Source organism: Prinia subflava, chromosome 1 (genome assembly GCF_021018805.1).
Source record: "Prinia subflava isolate CZ2003 ecotype Zambia chromosome 1, Cam_Psub_1.2, whole genome shotgun sequence".
NCBI classification, from domain to species: Eukaryota; Metazoa; Chordata; class Aves; order Passeriformes; family Cisticolidae; genus Prinia; species Prinia subflava.
In genome coordinates this window covers 59,854,818-59,880,674 of record NC_086247.1, presented here as the reverse complement: position 1 = coordinate 59,880,674, position 25,857 = coordinate 59,854,818, and the positions used below count along the sequence as shown (strand labels likewise).

General features: G+C 36.0%; 1 protein-coding gene across 4 annotated transcripts in view; it reads right to left on the bottom strand.

The window, feature by feature from the left end:
* ZNF236 (zinc finger protein 236) overlaps window positions 1-25,857 on the bottom strand; it is an 80,373-nt gene that overhangs the window by 6,429 nt on the left and 48,087 nt on the right. For 2 of the 4 annotated variants that reach the window (XM_063397604.1, XM_063397636.1), the window contains exons 14-30: window positions 25,179-25,439; window positions 24,681-24,931; window positions 23,960-24,061; window positions 18,926-19,077; window positions 17,693-17,799; window positions 17,447-17,598; window positions 17,126-17,338; window positions 16,307-16,586; window positions 15,744-15,847; window positions 11,741-12,106; window positions 9,653-9,798; window positions 8,170-8,413; window positions 7,284-7,463; window positions 6,613-6,765; window positions 5,808-5,998; window positions 4,036-4,167; window positions 2,603-2,800 (exon numbers count right to left, since the gene is read on the bottom strand). In XM_063397604.1, coding sequence (XP_063253674.1) covers window positions 2,603-2,800; window positions 4,036-4,167; window positions 5,808-5,998; window positions 6,613-6,765; window positions 7,284-7,463; window positions 8,170-8,413; window positions 9,653-9,798; window positions 11,741-12,106; window positions 15,744-15,847; window positions 16,307-16,586; window positions 17,126-17,338; window positions 17,447-17,598; window positions 17,693-17,799; window positions 18,926-19,077; window positions 23,960-24,061; window positions 24,681-24,931; window positions 25,179-25,439 — 3,232 coding nt within the window. The remainder of the gene's footprint in view (window positions 1-2,602; window positions 2,801-4,035; window positions 4,168-5,807; window positions 5,999-6,612; window positions 6,766-7,283; window positions 7,464-8,169; window positions 8,414-9,652; window positions 9,799-11,740; window positions 12,107-15,743; window positions 15,848-16,306; window positions 16,587-17,125; window positions 17,339-17,446; window positions 17,599-17,692; window positions 17,800-18,925; window positions 19,078-23,959; window positions 24,062-24,680; window positions 24,932-25,178; window positions 25,440-25,857) is intronic. The other 2 variants (XM_063397614.1, XM_063397625.1) reach the window with 2 other exon arrangements.

Sequence of the window (25,857 nt, the reverse complement as noted above, 5' to 3'; positions counted from 1 at the left end):
CTCATGTTCAGCCACTGTCAACCAGCACTCCCAGGTCCTTTTCCACCAGCAGCTTCCCAGCCACTCTGCCCCCATCCAGTGGGACTGCCTGGGGTTGTTGTGACCCAGGGGCAGGACCCAGCACTTGGCCTTGTTGAACCTCAAAGTCACACAATTGGTCCCACATTGATTGGTCTCACACCATTGATCCAGCCTGCTCACATCCCTCTGCAGAGCCTTCCTGCCCTCCAGCAAATCAACACTCCTACCCAACTTGGTGTTGTCTACAAAACGACTGAGAGTGCACTCAATCCTCTTGGATCCTCTTGTCCAGATCACTGATTAAGATATTGAATAGAACTGGTCCCAGTACTGAGCCCTGGGGAACACCACCTGGGACAAGCCATCAGCTGGATGTCATTCCATTCACCATCGCTCTGAGCCTGGACATACAGCCAAATTTTTGCAGCAGCAAGTGAACCCATCCAAGCCATGGTAGTTGGTTTCTCCAGGAGAATGCTGTGGAAGGCAGAATCAAAGGCTTTGCTGAAGTCCAGGTAGACAACATTTACAGCCTTTCCCTTCTTCACTGAGCAAGTCACTTTGTCATGGGAAATCATATTACTCAAGCAGGACCTGCTTTTCATTAACCTATACTGACTGTGCCTGGTCTCCCGCTTGTCCTGCATGTGCCACATGATGGTGCTCGAGATGAGCTGCTCCATAACCTTTCCTGGCCCTGAGATCAGGCTAAAAGGCCTGTAGTTTCCCAGGTCCTACTTACAGCCTTCCAGGGCATCACAGGTGCTAACATCCAGTCAACTGGGACTGCCCTGGTTAGCCAGCACTGCTCATCATAAGTGATTGAAAATGGCTTGGCAAGCTCTTCTGATAGGTCCCTTGGTACCCTTGGGTGGATCCCATTCAGTCTTATAGACAACCTGTGCATGTCTAAGTGGTGTAGCAGGTCCCTGACCATTTCCCCTGCCTCCACCAAGATGGCTACACTGCTGCATGCACCAGCACAGGGACATTTCAAATGTGCTACAGTGCACTCAGCACATTGGGGTGGTGCTTGAAGGGCCTTGCTGGCACACAAGCCCTCAAACACTGGCGTGCTGCCCTCAAGTTTATCTCCAGCAAGTCTGGTTTTATCCCTTGCTCCCTACAAATCTAGTTTAGATGATCTCTCTCAACAAGCCCTGCTAACTCCTCAGCAAAGATCTTTTTCCCCCTTTGAGACAAAAGTAACCCATCTGCAGCAGGCCTGCTGCTGTGTAAACCAATTCATGATCTAAAACTCCTAAATTCTGCTGGTGATGCCAGTCTCAGAGACAGTTATTGATCCGCCAGCTCTTCCTACGTCACCCCTGGAAGGATAGAGGAGGGGATCACTCGTGCTTCTGATCCCTTAACAAGTTGTCCCAAGGCCCTGAAGTCTCTTGTGACTGTCCTTGAACTTCTTACTGCAACTTCAATTGCTGCCTCCCTGAAAAATGAGTTATGGATAATGATCCGAGGGACATACTAGGGTAAGAAGTTATCTTGTCATATCTTTAACCTGGGCCCAGTTCTAAGAAAACAAGCTGAAGAGAGACTGATTTTTGGAATTTGTTATCATTACTCAAAGACAACAAGTATCAAGACCCTTTTTGGTTTTTTTTTTCCTAGAAAATTTCTTCTAACTCAGAGGTTAAGAGTTTCACAACAACACATTTTACAGTAGTTTCCAATAGTCCAGTTGACAGACATGATCACTCCAAGGGGATGAACTTCACAATGAGAGTATATTTCATTAAAATATTCTATCAAAAGGAAAGGAAGAGCTATTGAAGAGCTCTCCTAAAAGCAAATATAAATACAAAGATAATATAAATGAATATAAATACACTGCCTTTGGCTCCAAAAATTTCTTGCTATAAATTCTAGGAAGCTGGCAAAATTCTGGGCAACTTATCTTTTCTTAAAGCTTTTCATCAAATTACTTCCCTCAAGTATCTCTCAGAGGTAAGATACTGGTCTGAACAAAGCAATTGTCTAGTACAGCCCAGTATTCCTAACAGGACCATTCTATAATCCAATTAAGAACTTAGGTACACCACTAATTTTTTTAAAAGACTTGGAAGTATTAGGTTGTTCATAATCCAGAGAAAACAGAGAAAATATCACTAGACAACAGCAAAAATATAAGGACATTTTAAAACAAACGCTTCCTCTATCATTTGTACTCACATGACAGAGCATCTACAAATGAAATGGTAGGACTGTAAAGCAGGAAACTTCCTGGGATACCAAAAGATTATCTGGAAATCAGGATTAGCACTGATGATATTCCTATGCAAATAAGGTAAGTGAAATCTTTTCCTGACACTACTACTTGCATGACAGGCATTAGCATTTTTCTTTCTGTAGTCAATATATGCATTAAAATCCTCTCCATGCTCCAGAAGAGAGCTCTCTATCCGTGCATACATTATCACTTAGACTCCCTCTCTCAGATGCACACCTGTCACACTGTAAAGGGAAAGCAAAGACAAAGGGCTAATAGGTACCTTTTGTTAGTATCACAGAAAGTCCAAAACAAAGGGAGTTAGGAGAACAATCAACTGTTATTACCAAATACCTTGAGATGTGTTGCCCGCTTGAAGGCCTTATTGCAGATGTGGCACACGTGTATTCGCTCCTTGCCATGAACCTCTTTGCAGTGGTGTGTCAGCATGGTGATGGAATAAAAGGTTTGGCTACACTCAAAACACTGGTGCCCACGAGTTTCTTTTTCTGCTTGACTGCTTTTAGTAACATTAGGGGAAACTTCTGTCACCTGTAACGATTTACAAATACACTATCAGGTAATTTCATAAGCACATCCACATTGGTTTATTTTTCAAAATCAACCTCAGCATGACAGAATTTTGGAGAACATCTGCAAGCAACATAGAGACACAAAAGAACTCAGTTATACGTAAATGTGAACTTCTATTTCATTGCTCTAAAGAATGACACACGTATGCATTTTAAGAAAACAACATTAATAACTATGATCAAATTGACCTTACACATCGTAAATAGAATGTGTGTGTATCTATATTGTTCTACATTCAGTTTTATGGTCCTGAACATCTCGGATGATCCTCAATTTCCCACCAAACAAAATTCAAAGCCAAAAGCATTTCAGACAGAAAAAAAATTATCTCTGATTTTGTGGAGGAGAAGAATATTTTCTATTTGTTTAACTTCTTTATTGGTGATTCTATTTTCATAAGGAAATAAAGCTCTACCTCCAGAAGTACTGAAACACAATGAAAAATTGATAGAATTGGATGGTGGTGTGCTGCATTATTGTTTTGTTTTAATTAGTGTGAACTGCCTGGAAAAACTATTTTCTTCAGAAAATTTAATACCAAATTCTTTTTTATTACCGAATTCAACTTCATAGACACAGAAGAATAGTAAGTACAATAACACAGAAAGCAACAAATAAAGTCACCATCTGCCTCTCCCATTTCTCCTTTTTAGAGTTTGCCCTACCAGGCTGGTTGAAAACATTCATTCTGCCTTCAGGAAAAGAAGTCTGAACCACTTTTTCTAATACCAAAACTGTATTACTTATGGAGGAGTTTCGATTATGATTCAAAGGTGTAAGAAGTTGCAAGGACTTTATGTTGCACCATCACTAAAACAACTTGGATACAGAAAGAGAATGGAAAAATATATTTTCCCTACAACTCCAAAATTTAATATTTTTATTTGCTAAATACCAATTTACTTGGAAATTTTTTGAGTAGTCTGTGTTGAGCACACAATTATGTGATTTGTAGAAAGAAACACGCTATTAATTACATTTCTTTTTCATGTGCATGTATATATAAGAAAATGGTTTTTAATTCGAAACTTAAAACAATCTGGTGACTAGAAAGTCACAGAGAACCTCTTCCCAATACTCCTATTTGGGAATGACATCAGCCTTCATGATTCAAGATAAAAAGAAATTGTACCAGTATTTTAATTAAAAAAAAGTCCTCTACCACAAAAGATACAGAAATGTATAGTATCTACCTGATATGTTATTTCATCAGAGTTTGCAGGTTCTGAATGGGGTGTATGGCTCACCAGTATGACTTGCTGTGATCCCGTTCCACTTTGGCTAGCAAGACTGGAATCTGTGAGTATAGCAGGGAACTGCTGACCCTGCCAGAGAGGGGAGCACAAAAAAGAAAAAGTGTAACTATATTTAAAAAGCTGTATTTAAACACCTAACTGTAGTAATGTAAGTTTTTACACTTACACAGTACTTCTCTTTTTCCTTTAGAAAGAAATATTTGATAATCCTATCTGAACAAATGCAACTGTTTTTCCTCCTTTTCTCCTTTAAATTTATATCTAACCATTTAAGGGTAACAACAGCTGGAAGTTTGTAAGACTAGGTTCAGTTCCGATTAATTTTTACTAGCCTTGCATGAAATGTTGAGTGTTTTAGCCTTCTGTTGCCTTTCTTTAACCCCTATATTCTGCTCTCCTGCATGACCTTCCCACAGTATCTTCCTTTATTTAAATCTCTTGATTAAACATACTTCCAAGCCCCATGAAATCATAATACAAAATCACTGTGTAGGATGTATGATTACTAATATTGTACTACTTCTATTTCTACACTACTTTTAATGACTTTTCAATTTCCCCAGGAAACAATTCTTTTACATACTATCTGTCCACTCACCATGATTTCTTGCAACATACATTGTGTTTGCATAGCTATTATTATTATTATTCAATGTTTTAATTTTATTTATGCCTGTCTTAACAGGTGGCACGGGATCATATTAATGAACAGAAACACTGCCAGATGTAATCACTTAAATTATTACAAAGCCTGACATGAAACCATGTTCTGCTTTGTTACCCTGTGATACCAGAAATCAGAAACATATCATAAGAATTATTTAAGAAATCTTTTCTTTCTTTCCCTGGAGCAAAACAGCAGAGGGAAGCATACAACTTTGCTTCATCAGTTTTAATCATAGCACATGCAGGATAAATAGCATTTAATTTGTATACATTTACACACTTTGAATCAGGCCAAAAAGTACATAAAACTCAATCTAAACCTAGTTAAGCCAAGAAAATAGAAGACACAACCAAGCTTTCAGATATAAAATGTACACTGAAATGTCAACCAGACAACCAATTTTCACTATGTAGTCTTTTACTATTATTTTTTATCTCCCCGCTCTGTAGATGTCATTTGCCATTATGTCTTTGGCTCTTGATAACACCATAGAATTCTTAAGTTATGCTACAAATGAAACTAACAGTAAGGTTACTGGGGAGATGACAGTCCATACAACATCATTTTTATAAAATTTCTTATAATGCCACCTGTTATTAAAGACAGTTATTTAAATTCTGTCCTGTTCCTTGCTGTGAAAAGAACTGTCACAACTGCTGTTCAACTCTCCCATTCAAAAGTAGGAAAATAAAAATTTACCATATGAAATAATATATTTAGGAGTACTAAGCTGTATTATTGAATAGGGACAATGAAGTACACAGTCTAATACCAAAAACTGATCTCAAAGCATGTTTGAAACAGCAGAACCTATCTGTTCATTTAAGAAAACAAACAATCCTGCAAAATTTATCTGCACTTCTTTTCAAACAGTTTGTGTTTCTACATGCCGTAAACACATGGTTGACAGAGAGAAGGAAAATTAACTACATTTTTAAATATTATGTATTTACAGGACAAAATTGCTTTCTAAGCAAAATCTCCAATTCCTGCTCTGTAAGACCAAAACAAATTTACTTGTCAATTCAGAAAAGCATCTTACCTGTGAAGTGATATTAAGTGTAACTGCATCAAGACCACCTGACAACATTCCCTGAGTGTCAGCAAGAGTCAAAGTGACACTGCCATCTCCTCCAACTCCTGATGAAGACATCACCAAATTCTGTGCAGAAACTGCAGACTGAGATATGGGTGTTGCTGGAGGAAGGTTCGTTCCTCCTGTGGTATTAAGTTCTGGATAATATGTAAAATGGTTAAAAAAAACCCCAAACTGTTACATACATAAATACTAAACTGCAAATTTATTTTAAGTGAACTTAGGAATTTCTGTTTCTCATTGCTAGGATTTTCTATTGTGGAATCAACAAAATCAGTTAAACAGCTAATCGAGAACCTAAAGTTGTCAGTAAGATGATAAAATTAGAAAAAGTACATTTAAATGTAGCTTGATGAACACAGTATTGCACTCACAGGTGGTGACGTGCCTATACAAACATATATAGGTAGAAATTGATACACATATTTAAAATCTGAAAATTTGAGTACTAGAGCAAATTTGGTATTTAACCACTTCTGCAGCGAAGGCATCAGATTTTGTCATCCTGCAGTTTATAGATATAATTCTTCAATACTCCTCTGCCTCAAAGTATTAATTTATGTCTTCTTGTTTTCATTTTTTCTTAGTGTGGAATAAAGTTCATTTAAACTGACGTAACAAAGCTTGTGAGAAAACACACAAAGTGCTTAAAGTTCCTGAATCATGACATGCAAGATTGTATCATTTCATTCTAGTATTTACTTTTTAAACAAAATATTATTTTCAATTAGAAAAATCCTTTTATGCATACCTGGAGCATTTAGTGAAGGGCCCTGAGAAAGAAGCTGGTCATTGCTTATAGTTAATGTAGCACCTGTAGTCTGACTGCTGATGGTTGGTGCTGTCAGCCTTAAGCCAGTGTTCAGATCAGTGCTTCCAGAATTATGCTGAATAAGATCTTGGCCTGAATAGAAGTAAGTCCTATTGTAACTCGAATTGTCTCAACATTATTCCGCTACTGTTCTTACAATAGACCATAAAATAATAAAAGTAGAAAATACAACCAAAACATAAAATTAACTTCTACACATGCAGATTTTTATGCAGTTGTTTGACATGTTTTTAATACAGATGTGATTATGCAAATCCAGATACTAACATGTACAGAAATACCTGAGATTAGCAATACTTAGACAAGTGTAGATCTTACTTATCTAGAATCAAAGCACCAACTTGATCAATCTATAAAAATCCAGCTGTTCACTGAGGCTATAAATAAAACAGTGAACCAATATAACACATTCGCAAAGCAAACGTGTTTGGATTTCAAATGTGGATTTGGGGGATATCTTTCAAAGCTGATGAATATAGGAAAAATACACCATGGGAAAACTGTGGACTGTGAAAATCCTTGTATGCTACTGTATAGGTACTTTATGAAATAGAGACCTGGTATCCTTAAAGATTTTTAAAAACACATACCAGATATTGTAAGAGTGATTTCTTGAGGACTTCCTGACGAGGTCGCAGTAGTAGAACCTGAAGCATGAGCTAGAACTTGACTCAAACTGGAATTATTTATGGTCAACATTATCTCATGTTGTCCATTTGTAGATGACACCATACCCTGTGAAGTCATGACTTGAGTGATGTCTTGTGCACCTAAATGAAAGTGGTAGAACAAATAAAAAAATTCCGTTAATATCCTTTGGAGGAATTTCTCACATAACTTTTTAGAGCAATTTATACATTATTTTCTGAGCTACTATAATTGATGGAGCCAAGGGGAGATGCTAGAACTTGCATTTATTTCATTATATCATTAATCTCTTGCAGAGATTTTTTTATACATCCAATTTATTCCTCTGCAGTTAAGATTTTCAGAATGAAGATTTTGCATTTTGCTCAAAACTATGGAAGCTCTTAAGTATTTTCATTATGTAGAATTATAGAATGGTCTGGGTTGGAAAGGACCCTAAAGATCACATGGACAACTTCCACTACACCAAGATGCTTAATACCCCATTCAACCTGGCCTTGAACACCTCCAGGAATGGGGCATCCATAGCTTCTATGGGCAACCTGTTCCAGTGCCTCACCACCTTCACAGTAAAGAATTTCCTCCTAAGAGCTAATCTAAACCTACTCTCGAATTCACCTTCTGAGAAAAACTATATTAAGAAAGGATAACACAAAGCTTTAAAATCTGCTGAAGATGCTCAAGCAAGAACTGCAAGTTTATTTTATTTAAGATGAGGTGTTTGGTGAGAGCGGGGGGAGGCAGGGGGGTGACATTTTCTCACTGTGAGTAATACCCTGAGTAAAATTAAGAAATTGAACGCACAATAAAACTGCTGCCAGTGCTTACCATTAGCGCTGGTTGTCAGCACAGACTCCTGCTCAGATAGGGACCCCATTGTCATGTTAGCAGATGATGTTACTGTGGGCTGCAAAGACAAGCCTGATATGGGCTGAATAACCACATTGGCTGGCACTGCATTTTCTGTTGCCTGGAGGGAGGGATTCTGTGGAGCCATGGTAGGATCTCCAGTCAGCTGCTGAGTAAGTAAATTACTCTGCTGTAATGTCTGCTGGAGGATACTTGGATCAATCTGAAAAACAAGTTTTCAGCAATTAAGTTGAAGTTAACAAATTGGGATAAATGAATATTCTTAACATAAGTCCAGAATACATATTTACTGGATAGAGAGTATATACAGTACTGAAAATTTATAATTAACGATTTAAAACCTAAATTTAGTTTTTATGTGTCCATATACAGCCAGGCTGTAAAGTGACTATGTAACCAGTCTATTCAGATTCACTTTCCTTCCTTTCCTTCAGCAAAATGTTTGGGAAATCACAATCAGTTACATCAGATCAGATCAGCATGCTTGGCCCCAGGTAAACACTGATGGAATTCTGTAATGTCCTATTAGTGCATGTAATGCTTATCACTGTCTCCAAGCCTTTCAAAGTGAAAAGGCATATAGCAGAGAGAAGATTGATACCAGAAATTATTTAATTTTTCAGCTCCTAGGGATCTTTAAGGTCCCGTTTCACAAGCCAACAGCTGTTCTCTAAGCTGTTATCTTTAAGTATAAAGATAAGACATTTTCCTCTTCAGAGACGTTTAGCAGTTCAGAAAAAGAAAATGAAAATGTCCTAATTTTATGCTAAAAACTCTTTGAGCAGAGGGACTATGAGCACCTCAATGCAACTCTGCAGATGTCCCTTTCCTGACCTTGGGGTTGTACCTAGTGACCTCCAGAGGGCTCCAACATCAATAATTCTGCGCAATTGATCAAGCACAGCCAAGTTCAAGAAAATCATTGTTTCACACATTTCAAGAACTTTTAAATGCAATCATCTCACCTCTTTCTGCCGTTCCTTTTGCAAGCTCAATGGGAATTCAAATTGTGAATTCAACTATTAAAAGCTTGCAAAGTAACATAGTGCTTTATGTTTAGAAAAGAACACTCTGTGCAATAATTTGGGTTTGTTTCAAGGGGTGGGTAGGTAGGTGCCTTTTGGGGGATGGGTGGCAACCTAAAGCACTTCTGAAGTGTAAAGATAAAATACAATTAAAAGACAAAAATACGTTTATTAAAGCAGTCTGTCAAAATCCCAGTGGTAAAAAAACCTGAAAAAATGAAAAGAAACCAAACCAGAAAAACATCCCACTGTGCAGCTATTTTTTAAGTCTTCTAACATTGTACAAGTGACACAGTATGTTACTAGCTCACTCAGCTCAAGGCAACTCTTCCAGAATTTATGTAGGCTCCTCAAACTTTCTTCAGCCCTCAAAGTGACTCTACAGAATTAAAAGCAGGGAACAGTGAGCAACTTACCTGTAACGTTATGTTGTTAATACCAGTGGCATCTATTCCAGAAATCTGAACATTTTGTCCAACCAGATTAGCAGCAAGTTGTAACTGTATTCCTTCAAGAGTGGCCAAGCTACCATCTGTCAAGGACACAGTTAAGTCACCTCCAGCTACCAAAGAAAACAGTTATATTGTAATGTTTTTATTTACCATTACTGACTACCTCTTTCAGTGTGCTTATTTTTATAAATTAAATCAATATAAAAGCTATGTACACACACATTTATTTATGACAAGAAAGATAATTTCAAGTGTATAATTTGATTATAAAGTAATCTGATTGCCTGTTTTAAAGCTTCATAAATTCCATGTGATTTAAGGATTGCTATTTAGGCACTAGCTAGTGACATACATAACAAGAATCCCTCCAGAATAGCATTAGAAATCTGGAGAAATTTGGTTTGGATTTCCTTGGACAGTGTGCTGCACCTAAATAAAGCAGCTCACACAGAGGATATTTACATTCTGACTCAGAACATATACATGAAAGTTACTGCCACATTTTGCACAGCACAGACATGGTTCAGTATCAGACTGTGAAGGTTCATCCTCTGAATTTACATAGATGGAAATAAAGGTGCATTAACAATTGAAATCCAAAAGTCTTCAGAACTTAAAAGGTTCTAATTTCAAAAGTTGAATAGACCATCTCTACAAAAGGTCTTGAGAGAATACATGGAAACATATAACACATCTTGTGTTTGATGTACCTTCTTCTCCAAACACCTTGATCAACCAGTTTCTTTTGGTTGATGCTTCAATATCACCTATCCTTCCCTCTTCAGAATTCTTTAGTATCATAAATCTGGTTTACCATGCACCCAAAATACACCTGCTCTGACCAAAACCCACATTACTAGTCTCAATTTACGAAGGCATCTTTTCAGGACATCTGAACAAGCTAAACACTTCTCCTTATGCTCAAAAATCCAAGCAAACATCAACATCACAGGTTTATCACTAACTGTGCCTGTCAAATAACATCAGTATCTTCTAAACACCAACAATTTGTTCATTTCATTCAACACTTCAGGTCAAATCAGATAAGCTGGAATGGCTACAGTTACATATGAGACTGATATAATACTCTGAATTTGTGGGCATACCTGCAAAATCACAGACATGTACTGACAAAAATGCCAAAGCACATAAAATCAAAGTCTCACTTTCAGAAATGACAGACAGTCCAAGACCCACAATTTAAGTGGTACATTTAAGAGTACCAAGGTAGGTCTCCAGACACCTTAACACTGTTCTGCTCTTAAAATCATCTCTGTCCCAAGTTTACCTGAGCACTTACACAAACATTGGGTCAGTGAGCACTTACACAAAAAATACCTGAAAAGAATTTAGAAATTAGCAAGGATCATTCTCCAAAGGTCACTGTCTTGCAATATGAAGCATGTTGGGTATTCTGCGCCAGCTGGCCTCAAAGAATGGCCTGTGGCATATTCAATGTGCTAATGCAGCTGTAGTCATTGCCAACTGGTGAGACTTCATATCCTAGGCACTTAACTAACTAACATACACACCTACACTACTAGTTTTTTGTATTGCTAAAGAGTTTGCTTGCTCTGTTTTGAGGCTGAGGGCCTTTTGGTTTGCTTTCTTTTTGTGTGTTTTTTTTTTTTTTAATTTTGGAGAAATAACTACACATGTACAGCAGAGGATATGCACTTAAAAGACACTTTTCATTATTCACATAAATAACCACTGTACACAAACAAAGTAACTGTTCTGCTTGCTTTTTTTAAAAAATAAAACCAATAAAGTATTATCACAAAGAATACAAGTACTTCAGCTATTTGTTATCTGCATTTTCTTCCTCTCTGCACTGCAATACCACAGCAGAACTGAAGAGACTTTGAGATGAACTGCACATATTTTTCCTTCATTCTTAAATAAGTAAATTTCTATTCACATCACCACTGTGCATCAAACCATGAATTCAGTGTAACTCTTACCTGTTTGGAAAAACTCTGCAAACTCTAATGAAAAGCAAATTTCATAACTTGATCTCCACACCACCACCACCCCCCCATCCATTTTTACCTGACACTGAAGCAGGCAGGATAGCCTGGCCCACGAGTCCTTGTTGAAGTAAATTTTGATCAAACTGATTCGTCAAAACAGAGTTATTCATGATGAAAACGTTAGGGTCTGTTGAGGATGAATTAAGAAGACTGACTGGTTGCAGTCCCTCAGTTGAAGTCCGGGCAACAGGCTTCCTGACTTTCTTTGTATCCGGTTTGTAATGACACTGTATGTGGGTTTTTCTGCGCCCTGAGGTTCGAAACCGCAGATCACAGTGTGGGCATTTGAAGGGCTTTGCTCCCGTATGCAGGCGCATGTGGACCTTCAGACTGCCCTTCGTAGAAAAAGAATTACTGCACACATGACAACAGAACAGCTTCTGGCCTAGAAAAGTTTCAAAACCAGAAAGATAAGTGATTAAACCTCTAAAAAGATTGACAGGACTAAATCACACATTTAACAAACCCTGTAACAGATTCTAACCTAAATTGAACAGAATAAATTTGAAATAATTAGACTTTATCATTTGGCTTTTCAAATGAATTAAGGTTCTCAATGAAGGACATATTAACTTTTTCCTTTTACTAAAACTCCATATGCTTCTAAAGCTTTCATGCAGAATCTTACAAGGTCACCTTCATTGCTCTGTCGTCCTCCTCATCACCTCTTCCTGACTAATCCAGTTATTTCAACTACACAGCTCATAAACTGCAGAATTAAAAGTTTCATCTTGACCTCTTCAGCATTTGGCTCTTACTTAGACACATTTCCTTTTCAATTCCAGCAGCTTTATTCTTCTGTTTCAATGCTGCCTCAACTAACCAGTATTAATGGATTACAAGTAGGAAATTACTAAAATTGAGATAACATTCTAAAACAAAATATCAACCCCATAAAGTAATCCAAAAGTACAGAAATCTGATCTATACATATACAGACCTCTTTGTCTCTCCTTTCAGAGTGCATAATATCTGAAAAATATCTCAAATGTAATTTGTAATGTACTACACATAACAGTAAACTACAGAGTTTATTCCTTTAACCATCTGCACAGCTGTGCAATTCACAAAAAGCATAATGTAACTATCTGGCAGAAAACATGACACTGCAGCTGAAAACCCCCTATAACTCCTGAAATTCCCAGGCCTTCCAGCACAATATTGCTTCCTAGCTAAACAAGGGAAAGAAACCAATGCATTTGGTAAAGAAATCACATGAGCAATATGTGCCTATGATTCCTGCTATTGAGTGCTAGTTTCCATTTACACAGAAGAATCTCTCATCAATTTCCTTAATTACAATTCAACCTACTTCAAATTACAAAACCCTGGCACACTTGTTGTCACATCTTGTTCAACAAAACTAAGTAAACCTCTGACAATGTTCTGTTTCAAAAATGGAGAAGAAAGAGCCCAGTAACATGAACCCGTAAAACAGTGGGAATCTGGGCTGCAGCAAAGTCATCTACTACATTCACAGTGCCACAAAGGAAGCCATCCAGCAGTCTTTCCCACTAAATAAAAAACCTCCACCCACTGGGAGAAAGAGGGTGGGAAAATAAGAGAAAGAGAGAAGAAAACCAACAAAAAATAAACAGGAAGAAACAAACAGAACATCTGAAGTCCTGTTATTTAAATACGAAATGAGATTATGACCTGGGCCTTTGGTGTAAATACTAGGAATCTGGAAAGAAAAAAAAAAGATGCTTGAACTATGTTTCCAGTAGTTTAGCAGTTTCGAGTTAGCATCCACAAGGGAAGCTTGGAGGGAAGATAACAAATACAGATGAAAAATCATTGGGGAATGGTGAACACTAAATTTGCTTCCAAATACAGCAAAAATTAAACGTGTTTTATGCCACTGACACGTGCCATTACTGGCTACACAACTAACATGTTAATGAGAACTGTTACATAGTCAGGAAACTAGAAAAGCAATGAAGACAGAAATCCAACAGTACATGGCTTCAATTATCCCACTTCATGGTACATCAGGATGTAGGAGCTAAGTGGTCAGACAAAGAACCATATACCTCACTGAGAAACTTCCAATCTTCCAGTAAAGCCCCAAACTAATTCTCTGGAGCAATGCTGATTACAGATGGTATCACGTAGGTTCCTATCCAGGCAGCTTTCATTTACAGGTGAGGAACAGAATAGCTTTTCAAACGAAACTATTTTTAGGGGAGTTACATTAATACTGTATTTTTTAAAATTTATTCCTTTAAATAAATTATGTATGTTCTCAATATGGAACTACTAGGTTTAGGTATTGCCCACAGATTAAGACAGCAGTCCAGAAAGCAATCCAGGCTCAAATGCAGAAAACTGCACATTAGCTGAACTTTATCCAGCACAAGGTGGCCCAAGTATAAAAGGATATGGAAAAAAACTCCCATAAGATAAAACTAATTACAACAGGGAAAAGGTGATATGGCTTTTGCAGTGAAAATTAAACCTCACAAATCTGTGAACACTCTTTGAAGATGATCAGATTTCCACTCTATCTGGATTTTTGGAATTTTACACTGATTTTATATGGAAAGACCTTAATAAAAATGCTGTCACAAGATGAAAGGATGGAGTCTTTTCATGAACAAAAGAAAAACAGTTCTAAGAGTGAACACAAATGGTTTATATGGACAATTTTCACAGGGCTGGTAGTCAACAGAAGAGTTCTTAAACATCTGAGGAAGGACTCAAACTGTCAAAACTGTACTATATGTAATGTGAAAGAAGATGAATTGCAGGTTGGGAAAGTCTATTTAAGGACGTTAAAATAATAATTTACAAAGCTCATATTATCAAGAAGTCTGTACAACCATAAAGAGCTTAAAAATTAAGAAGGGGAAACAATTTTTCTTTATTTCTCACACAAAAAACTGTTGGGCTTGGGAACAAAATTATCAAGACAGCAAACTCAGTATCAAACCTCAATCCAGGAACTTACTACCACTGACTGTACTGAAGGCCATTCCTTTTTACCCAGTTTTCCTGTGTTCAGGAAACAACTGGATAAAACTAATGTAAAATATTGCATTAAAGCTAGTCAGCAAAGATCCATTGCTCAGAGACCCACAGTTTGCAAACTGCTTGAATCTGGAGGTACATGGCACAACCCCTGCTTTGTTCCTTTCATTATCCTTATTATCTGCTACTGTCTGTCCTGATCTACACAACAATTTCATGTAACATGAGTACTATTCCTTACTAAACAACAGAAGAAAGTACAAATACAGTTAAATGAAGAGGAAGCTTCCATGAGCAAAATAATCATGCATTACAGCAATAAAAGCTATCTTGGTTTTTTGTTTTGTTTTTGAAAAGAGATAATAATAAAACATAATGAAACTGTAGATGGTTTTAGAAATTAATTATTTCAGGACTCAGTTTATTACAGAAGTTCAATGGTACGAAGAAAACAAGTATGAAAGACTTAAAGTTTTTTAAATACTGCAAAACTGTAGTTGAAAAACACTACTATTAAAATCAGACCTCTCTCAAGAATACAAAAATTTACTCTAAAAATCTAAATATTACAGATACTAGGTATACATTCAACTTGCAAGATTCTAACAGCTGAATGCTCAAAATTTTGTACTCTTATTTTCCAGTTTACATAGCAGCACAAACTTTAATGTTTATAGGGTTTTTCCCCTCTAACTTATAAAATAAGATTCCTTCAACATCACCTTCTTACTTAGGAAAATCATTTATGACTCAAATGCTACAGAAGATTCGACATGAACATATTCAGGATACTTACACAGTTTTTGCATGAGGTAAGACCATGCTTTAGAAGCCTATTAATACAGAAGGTTGTAACAACATGATTTATTCAGAATGTTCTGATGCGATTCATTTGATGGTGTCACAAGTACCAAACTTCCCCTAGCACTGCCATCCACAGTTCCAAATACTAGATCACAGTTAAGCACAGCATTCCTTGCAAAATCTGTACTTAAACAGCTGGTCAAGAAAGCAAACAGCTTCTAAACAAAGACATGCAGAACCTTACTGACCTGTGTGTGTTTTAACATGACAGTCCAGAGTGGATTTTACAGTGAAACTCTTCCCACATTCATCGCACTTATAGGGCTTCTCTCCAGTATGGATACGAACATGCCTAATAATTCCAGGATACATGTGTAAGTGAATGTCTACTTTTATGTCAGTTTGTAAAAATATTTATTTTCTATCTTATTAATTTTAGAATTAATTAAATACTTATACTAGCATTACACTAGGCAGAACAAGATTTAAGTATTTGCATTTTTTTAACAGATTTTGACATGTTTTTGTATGCAAGTACTAGAGCAAGAAAAAACAATTTATTCTAAAACTTTGTAATAATAATTTTAATAATACTATGCAGGAAAATAAATATGAAAACGCTGGAATAGTCATATTCAGAATATGTAACATTTTGAAACATTTTTAAACCACTGTGAAAAAGAAAAAGTTATGTAAATATTAGTCAAACTTCAACTTGGACATAAAGAGTTACATGAAACTCTGTTATTGCTAAAGTTTCTGGTGAACTATTCAGCAAATTCAAAACATATGAAAATTTTCTACTCCTCACCTGACTAAATCACTGGGTTTTTTAAAGCTTTTGGGACAATAACTGCAACAGTTGGCATATTTGGGCTCTGCTTCCAGTTCTGCTTGCTTGTCTTTGATCTCACTAATTCTGTCTTTCTCTGCAGCCGACTGGACAAGAACTTTTTCTGAAACAGTGGCACTTTCTTGAGGCCTAATCTTTGCCAGTTCTGCTGTCTCTTCTTCTGTAAAAGTTATGACACCAGGACGAGATTTTCTGGAAGTTCTTTCAGAGCTCTCATCATCATCTTCAACACATGCAACTATTAGGTGAAAAAAACAAAAACAAAAAAAAACAACCAAAAAAATCAAATCGAAGTTAAAACCCCACTTTTTTTTAGTTTAATCTGTCAGCTGAAATTACAAAATATAGAAGGGTTTGTTATTAAACACACAGCCACTACATTTTGTGCTTGGACTTGCACTATTATGAACCTTAATCTCTTTTAGAGGTCTAACTACTCATGTCTGTACCTAATTTTAAAAAGGCTGGATTTATGATTCTTATTTTTATAACAACTTACACAGGTTAAGTAATACATGACAAAAAATCTTCTACTTTAGTGACATACTAAAGTAGCTATGTCACATACAATACCTTTAGTGCACTGGACAGATCTGGAAAACTAATTTCTTTAAACAATTCAGATAACAGAGTGATTTCAGCAGCTCTGAACAGCAGACATTATCCATGCTGCAAGGCTATTTTGTACCATTACTGTTACAGCATTCATGTAATCCACCAAAACATCTGTATTTCTTATGTAGTAAGAACTGTAAAAGTAAAAATGAAATCATTTACCTCCCCCTCCTGTATCTGTAGCTGCTGCTACAGCTGAGGAGACAGCCTGATGTTTTTTCATATGTTTTTTGCAGTGAACAGTTGTTCGAAAGCTTTCATCACAGAATGGGCACTTGTAAGGCTTCATGCTCATGTGAGTTGCCATGTGCCTGGTAAGGCTGCCATTAGTTGTGAAGGAGGTATTGCAAATGCTACAGCTGAATGCTTTAACTCCTTAAAGTAACAGAAACAAATAAGTAGCATGCTATTTGTTTACATTTACTCACACAGGACAATTACAAAACCCAAACATGGGTTAAGCTAATACAGAGCTCTGTTTACCTGTATGAGTCTTCTCATGTGACTTAAGAACTCCAGAGGAAACAAAACCACGGCCACAGAGTTGGCATTTATAAGGTTTCTCACCAGTATGTGATCGCACGTGTTGTTTCAAATGGCTGGATTTCTTAAAACCCTTGTTGCAATATTCACATCTATTAGAAGAAAATAGTTTTCATTAATTGCATGTAACTATTAGCCATAAAGGAGTCAGGACGTCCTGTTACAAAAGCTAAAAGTGTAACATACCTATATGAACGCCTACTTTGATCCTCATTATCCTCAAGAAAATGAGGCCGTTGGGTGTGCAATTCAAGCTCCTCTTGTGGTGACTGATCTTGTATCAAGCGAGTAGTCTAAAAATCAAAGCCTCAAGTGAATCTCAGGAACACAGTATTTAAATATAGTCTCACAAACAGGCAAGAAAAAAATTACAGCATTTACAGTCAACAAATTTAAAGTAATTAAAGTAATTAAATTTATGCTTCCATACATTTTGACAGGAAATTAGGAGTGCAATATAATACCTCACTCTTCCATAGAGAGAAGGAAAGCATCAAAATGTTCAGCTACTGAACTGGAATGAACAAACAACATAGGGTACTTACACTTCTCTGAATTTCCATAAAAATGTATCTAAATTGTCTAGATTTTTTACTGTTTGAGGAGTTAAATTTGAAACTAGAGCAGCCATTTTAAGCACTAAGTAAGCAGCAAAACACAGAATTGCTGAGAGACTTCACTACTTTCTGAACATTCCTATAAGTAAAAGCTGAAACAGAACAATCCTTGAGAACAAGACTATGTTTCAAAATCTGAAGCCAGGAAATTCCAAAGCCTGTAGGCTGAAATGATTCAAAGTCTTCCAGATCCTAAAATCCACATCAGTTCTCTGACAATATTTGCACTTTGCAAATAAGCTTGAAGGGACAGTAACTCATAGAGATCACGATGGTAAATACGTTACAACTAATTGTCTTCATGCCAGGTACTTCTATTGCCATAAAAAGTTACATTTAAACTGTGTTTTTAGCAACTCCTTTTACAAATTTAGCTAAATGAGAACCATGGCAAAACATCATACACTGCAATATGCAAGCTCCATGAATGATCACAAAAGATTTGTAATGCTTTTTTTTCTTGCTTCATCATATATACGTCTATAGAAATGTAATAATTAGGAGATAATATAACGCAATAATGTAAAACTATTTTGTAATATTATATCTTCTCCTTAGTTTTAAACTCGCAATCCAACACTACAGTATTTTTTAAGTCTAGAGCGTCTAAACATACACTCCCTTTTCAGAAACTCTAGTCAAGTCACTTATCCTCTATTTTCCAGCTGTTAAACATAAGCAATCTGGAGAAGAAATCCTGAAACTTTTCTGACTTCTCGTTTTACCTGATCACCAATGAAATGGCACAAGAAAGTCATGACTGAACACAGAACAACTAATCCTGCCTTCAAGTAGTACTTACTACGTTAATAGTGTCTGTATTTGGAACCTGAAGAAGGGCTGGTGGATGATAACTCGTTGAAAGAGCCTGAGATTCAAGTGTGCTTGAATCCTGCAGCTGTTGTACAGCTGGAAATTGAGTCTGTTGATTGTAGCTGTCATTCACAGTAAAACCTGCCAGAAATTAAACAGTCATAAACCTGTAAGTTTTATAAAATACCCTGAAGTTTTGGACTTTGAATAACACCACACTTTTCTGAAGACTACCTTCAAAAGAGAGTAAGTAGCATTACAATATAGTAATAGTTGTACTCTTCACTGTTGAGCATCAAAACCCACACGTTTCTGGCATCTATGTAATAGGCATAACAGGGTTACTTACCGTTAGCTGGAATTCTATTGGAAAATCTCCTCCACAGAAAAACACTGTTTGAAGTTTCTTCAGGATGCCACTATTACCTTAGAGCCATTGAAATTTTGAATTTCTTGTATGTAAGCATGCATGTGTCAAACAGGTTGACCCATCTCCCTTTATCCACGTTGGTACCACGCTCCCTTAACTACACTGGAAGCCGATCACAAGGATGCAAAGCTCAGTGGGGAGGATGGCGGGTGAGTGGAGGAGATGACCCAATAGGAGAACTCCAGTTTCTGATAAAGTAACCCCATTTTCTCCTACTTTGGATCTCCTCCACATATTCCCACTCTTTAGATAATAGTAAAGTAGAGCCTCTCAAAGGCAAACTGCAAAGTAAAAAATAAATACATTTTTATTCACATTTCCAGGATAAACTCCTGAATTTTTTATTTGTTTTTTTTTCTCCTGAAATAGCAGATCTTAATTATCTCCTTTTCTAAAGGAATGAATGAAATGATAGCACCAATGAGAGCCAGGGAAATACAGCTCAGATTGCAGTGTTTTTTAATGCTATTAGAGATGTTCTTTTTTATCAACCCTTTAAACTCTTAATACTTCCAGTATTAAAAAATAACCCACAATGTCATGTGGAAAAAAATTAAACCATAGTTATCAGTAATTAACGTATGGGCAACAATTTCAATAATTCTGTGCAGTTTGCCTTTAGAGGATAAAAAGGGTGAAGATTATGAAAACAGGGTAGAAACAAACCCACATCAGATGATCACAGCATCAAAGGCCAAAAAGCAATGCTTGAAAGAATGTTTTTGAGCAACAGTAAAACAAAAACCTGGATGTGTTGAGTTTAAGCAGAAGTTTTCCCAAAAGATACTGTCCACAGCAGAAGAATATTGTAATCAGTAGAGAAAAAAACACTATTTGTATATTACTGCTTCCACCATAGAATGAAAACTCACAAATATAAATCAGTCTTGAAAGTATTATTAATCAGGTCATAACTAGTCACCAAACCTAACGCTGAAACTTGTGTATTATTTTCTCTCCTAGAAGTACCACAAGAGTACAAGAAAAAAAGATCCTAAAGGCTGGACCTTGTACCTCAATTACCCTTTGTGAAATGCCAAAAATTAGCCTGAAGAAAGCAATGAAAAGTTCTGCAGTGATAAGAGGGTTGCTAATTTCTACTTCTTAAATAAATTTTAGAAGTAACTTCATAGAAAAATGATGTTCCCACTACATGGGATGAGAATACAAAAAAACAAGACTCAAGAAACTGAAGCAAAGTGATGTTACTTACACGCCCTACATAAAAAAAGCCAAACCATTAAATATACCATATAACAACCTGAAACTTCTTTTTAATCAGTAGGTAAATTTTACTAGCTAAGAAGGAGAAAAGAAGTTACTGTACTGTGACCTATTTAATTTCTCAATGTTTGAATAAATTACTGACATCCTGAAAAAATTCCCAGGATCATGGAACAAAATGCTCAGGAAGAGAAGATCTGAATGTAGAGGTATTTGAGGACAAACTGAAGAAAGAAATGCTACTTCTGAAAGTACTTTTAGAATAAATACAAACCAAATCTGTAACAAGAATATACATGATACATCCCCATTTTGCTCAATTCCTAACATAAGGGTCAATTTCCCCTAAAATTTAAAAAAGATTTGACAATTGTGAGCATTCTAAAGGTATTTGCTACCACAATGCTTTTTCTACAGAACAGCACTAAAAAAAACCCCATACCACCAAACACCAAAACCCAGACATTCAGTGTGAGAAATTTCACAGTCTTTATTTTCTGTTCTTGTTTTCATCACTGTATGTTGTTTCCCAGAAGCTTTTGATCACTCTTAAAAGAACAGAGAATATCTTAAGCTCTGTATAGTAAGAGAAGCCTCTTACTACAAAGTCCTCTAAATTTGGAATTGGATTTTTTGTTTTTCAGTACAAATAATTATTAGTGTTCCTTTGGTTTTTTCAGCTTTAGGACATCATCCAACCTATTATCTTCCATATTAACAAAACATAGCAAAAAACAGAATAATCTGGAAATCATTTTACATAGAAAGATATGTCTTGCATGTGAGAATGACAGAACAACAGTATGACAGTTTGTATTAAATACAATATTTAATTTAGAAGAAATTTCACATTGTTACTGACAGATATTTTAAATTCTAAGATTATAAACATCAACATGAATATGTGCATCTCAGCAGGGATCAGTGACTAGCAATTACATGTTCTGCAGGTTTGCTTCTTAGGCAAAGGCAACCAGCTGAACAGTACTGACTGCAAATACAGGTGAACAAGTTACTGAAAGATCAGAATTCTAAATCCTGAGATTACAGATCAGCTTCTTAAGAAAGCAAATAGCATTCTGGTAGCAAGGGTATATTTTCATAGAACTACCAGCATTTGGACTTCTGGTTTTTCAAGATCATTTGCCTATCACCACTATTTGAATTATCATTCAACCATGCTTACAGGCACACTTTAAAGGAAGTAAAGGTGATAGAATTTACATGAAAACACATTTGGTGACAGATGATATTCAATAACCCAAAGACAATTTCAGATAAAAGACACATATGTTTCTTCTAACTTCACTTAGAAGTTTTCAAATGAAGATGCCTGAATGCATTACAAAGAACTTAAGTCCTTTTCCTCAGCCTTCAAATCTAGCTCGAATGAATCGCAATTATGACACTGTAGCACCCTCAGAGTATCTGCACTTCTTTACAAGTCTGTATATATGAGGAAGAAAATCTGTCTGAACAAACAAGAAATTCAACAGAGTATTACAAACAAATCTGAAAGAAGAAACAAAGATCTGCCAGGTCTATGCAGACCTAGAGATTAGCCTCATCTATCTACAATGCAAAGCTGGGGATGTTCCCTTAAAAAAGGAAAAAGAAAAATAAAAAAAACCTTTCAAATTTTTTTTTTAAACTCCTATGTCATTTTACTAATAAACACTGAAGCAAAATCTTTTAACAAGAATACAGCCTATAAATACCAAGAATAAAAACCACAGTGTTTTAAGCTTGAATGTTCTGCCTAGCTGATAGGAAAAAGAAATTAGGAGCATGAAGCACAGATGCAGACATAGGGAGAGGGTCGACCAATTTAACGCATGCATCCGCGCAAATGCTTACCTACCTGAAATTCAAAAATTTTGAAGGGCTCCAGGATCTTCAAGGAAACTTCAAAGAGTTGGGAATCTGTGGATGAGATTCCAAGTAGAATAGGAGACATACAAATGAGACTTTAAAATGCCCACACCACACATGTTCTGTTTCTCTGAACCAATTTTATAACATATTGATGATCAATCTAGATTTCTGATGATGAAAGAATTGTTTTGTGAGTTCTAGAAGTCTTTCCCCTCCTCAAGAAATCATTTATTATTTATATAATACAGAAGATACACATACACAGAAACTGTTATTTAAATAACAAAATGAGTTACTTATTGGGTTTACAAATTCTAAGGAGTCATTAAAAAAAAACAAAACAAAAACCACCACCACTCTTCAGAGTAACGTAGAACAAAAGGCTGCTTTTTTTTCCCGTAGTGTCTTCTCATTCATTTGAAAAACTGTAAAAGTCAACCAATGAAAATAATCATCATATTTTAAGAGGGCCTGGATCAGTCTTGTTTAATAAAGGTGGAGACTTTAATTTTCTTTTCTTTACATGCAAAGCAGCACAACCTAGAGAATTAAAATTGGCAAATTATACTATTTCTTCACAGTGTGATGCAACTTACCACAGTCAATTAAGTTTTTACAAATGATACTATACAATCAAAAGGGAATGAAACTAAGAACAGAGAAGTTGTGCAGAAGAATACCAATTACTGGTTAGCAGCTACATGAAGTGATTGCCTGGAGTCAGAAACAAGGAGATCAAGGGATAAGCCAATGATGTATGCTTCCAAACCAAAACAACTGAAAACTTGAACATTTCCCACCTCAGCAACAACTCCCCTGCCACAAAACCCAGAATAACCACCAAAACCCCCAGAAACAAAGCTTCATATTATGGAACAATTCAAGTATTCCAGCTGTGAAAAGCAAAGAAAAACAGTCATTTTTTCATTATTTGCAGGCTACACACACCTACACATATTTCTCTGTATTTTATAGGAAAAAAAATAGTTTCCAAGTGCTTACAATCTCTTAGTTTGCTACTTTCATTGCTCTATAAAATATAAAAAGAAACTGCTGTGGATAGGTGAAAGTATGATTTTTACGTGACTATATTTTGCACTGTCTTTTTCCAAAATGAATCCCAGTAGCTACTCACTCAAATCTTAAGACTGTTTCTGATCATCTCAGGTTATGAGCATGTATACTGAGGGGGAAACTTGTGCAAACTGCCTACTGCCACGGCAATTTCAAACATAATCAAGGAAAGAATATGAAATGCTTGACTATAAAACCCATACTGTAATGACTAGACATCAGCTCATAAAAGCAAAAGAAAAAAATTAAGTATTCATAATATTCTACCAAGTACAGCTTCAGAATGGTAATTTTTTCCCAAGTTCTCTGCATTGCAGTTACTATGACTGCAGATGCCCGCTTTAGAAATGTTTTATCATAGCTATGCTGTAAAGCCAGATTTATAAAAACTACTTTTTACCTCCTTTATTTATTACTAACCTTGTGATAAGCTCTGTTGATCAAATGGCTGCTGTGTTATAGTCTGTTGTTCAAATGGAGCAATGTTTTCTTGTAAAGCATGCTGGGATGTCACAAATCTATCTGAAATGGGGAAAGGGAAAAATAAAAGGGGAAAATATCAAGGAAAAAAGATGAAATTAAATGTATATTTCAGTTGTTTCAAAACCCCCATATTTTACAGTCATCCGAATTTTCGCATTAAAAAATTAACTATTATTACCTGAACAGGCATTTAAATCTTTGTTTATAGTACATTTTATTTATTTTCCCCTGTGGTACTTGATAATTCATTGCACCATGAAAAAGAGCAGAGATGCAAAACCAAAACACTTTATTCCACTACTACAAATAAAATATGAACATGGAACATTCACCTCAAACCACAGGTATTACCTTCTATGTAGACTATAAAGCAGTGCTTTTTAGTAATAAGAGAACTGATATGGTAAGGTTTTGTGGCTGGTTATTTTTCTGTATATTTGTTTAGTAGTTTTGCTTGCTACAACTAAAGGGTGCACATTTTAATCTTTTAATATTTTAATAGCAAACCTAAACACCAATGAACGAAACAGTACTCTATACTTTACGTATATAGTAAGTAGCCTTTACCCCACGTATTTTTCTATCCTGACAAGAAACTATTATTTGAGAACTTGAAAATTTACCTCATTATAAACCTTAACAAATTTCAAATACTCACCCTCATCTTGCTCTAAAGGCTGATCAGCCAATTCTTGTTCTAGTGCTGTTTCTTCTGTGCCTACCACTGGCTGCTGGTCTAACTCTAAAATAGCCTGTTGATCTGTTGCAACAGTTTCTGACTGCTGTAGCTCATCACTTTGAATCTCCACTTGCATTTGTGTAGAAACATGAATGCTCTGCTGATCTACTGTAGAATCATCTATTGAAGAAGACTGCTGATTCTGCTGAAGTTGCTGTGCAAGTTCATATCTACAAAGTAAGGTGAGAAAGTCTTTATGGTTTCAGTTAGACACATATCCAATTTGAACAATTTTTTATTTTTACTATGCACCACAATTTACTATACCTGCAAAGGTACCTAAGGTTTGCAACTCATAAGTAAAAATCTTTATTTACACATATACAGCTGCTACAAAGCAAAGCTCCCTTTCCAAGTATCTTTAAGGAACGGCAGCTGAACTGCATTGAAAGGTTCACGGAAAAACTGCAAGCATACCTATGAGTCTTCATGTGTTTTTTACAGTTGAGTGATGTTTTGAATGTTTTCTGACAGTAGGGACACATATATGGTCGAAGGTCATTATGGATCCCCATGTGTCGCCTGAGGCTGCCGCCGGTAGTGAAGGCCCCGTTGCACACAACACACTTGAAAGCTTTCAATCCTGTGTGTGTTCTAATATGTGCCTTCAGAACTCCAGCTGATACAAAACCTCTTCCACACTGAGAGCACTTAAATGGCTTTTCACCTGTATGAGACCTTTTTAAGAGAAAGTAGAAGTTAAAATAGATTTAACTGTTTGATTTACAAAGTTATTAAAGGACTCCATTTTAAAATGAGCGAAATAAACCAAACTAAAGTGACAGCTGTACGGATGAAAGAAGCCTCTATTAAGAAAATCCAGATATTAAACTTTATTAAATTACAACAATCTGGCAGGGCTAAAAACAACACTATCTGAGTAGTTTTAGTTGTGTTCTACAGTCCAATCTCCTTTTATGATCATACTTTGTCTCCATTACAATATATTTGGGTTTAATTTTTCTATTCCAGATGGTACAGCAGTTCTTTAGACTAGTATATTATCACTGACATGTATTTTCCTCAATTCAGCTAAAAAACTGCCCACCAAAGTTTGGAGAAAAAGATATGGTTCTCTTTATATATGCTACCACTA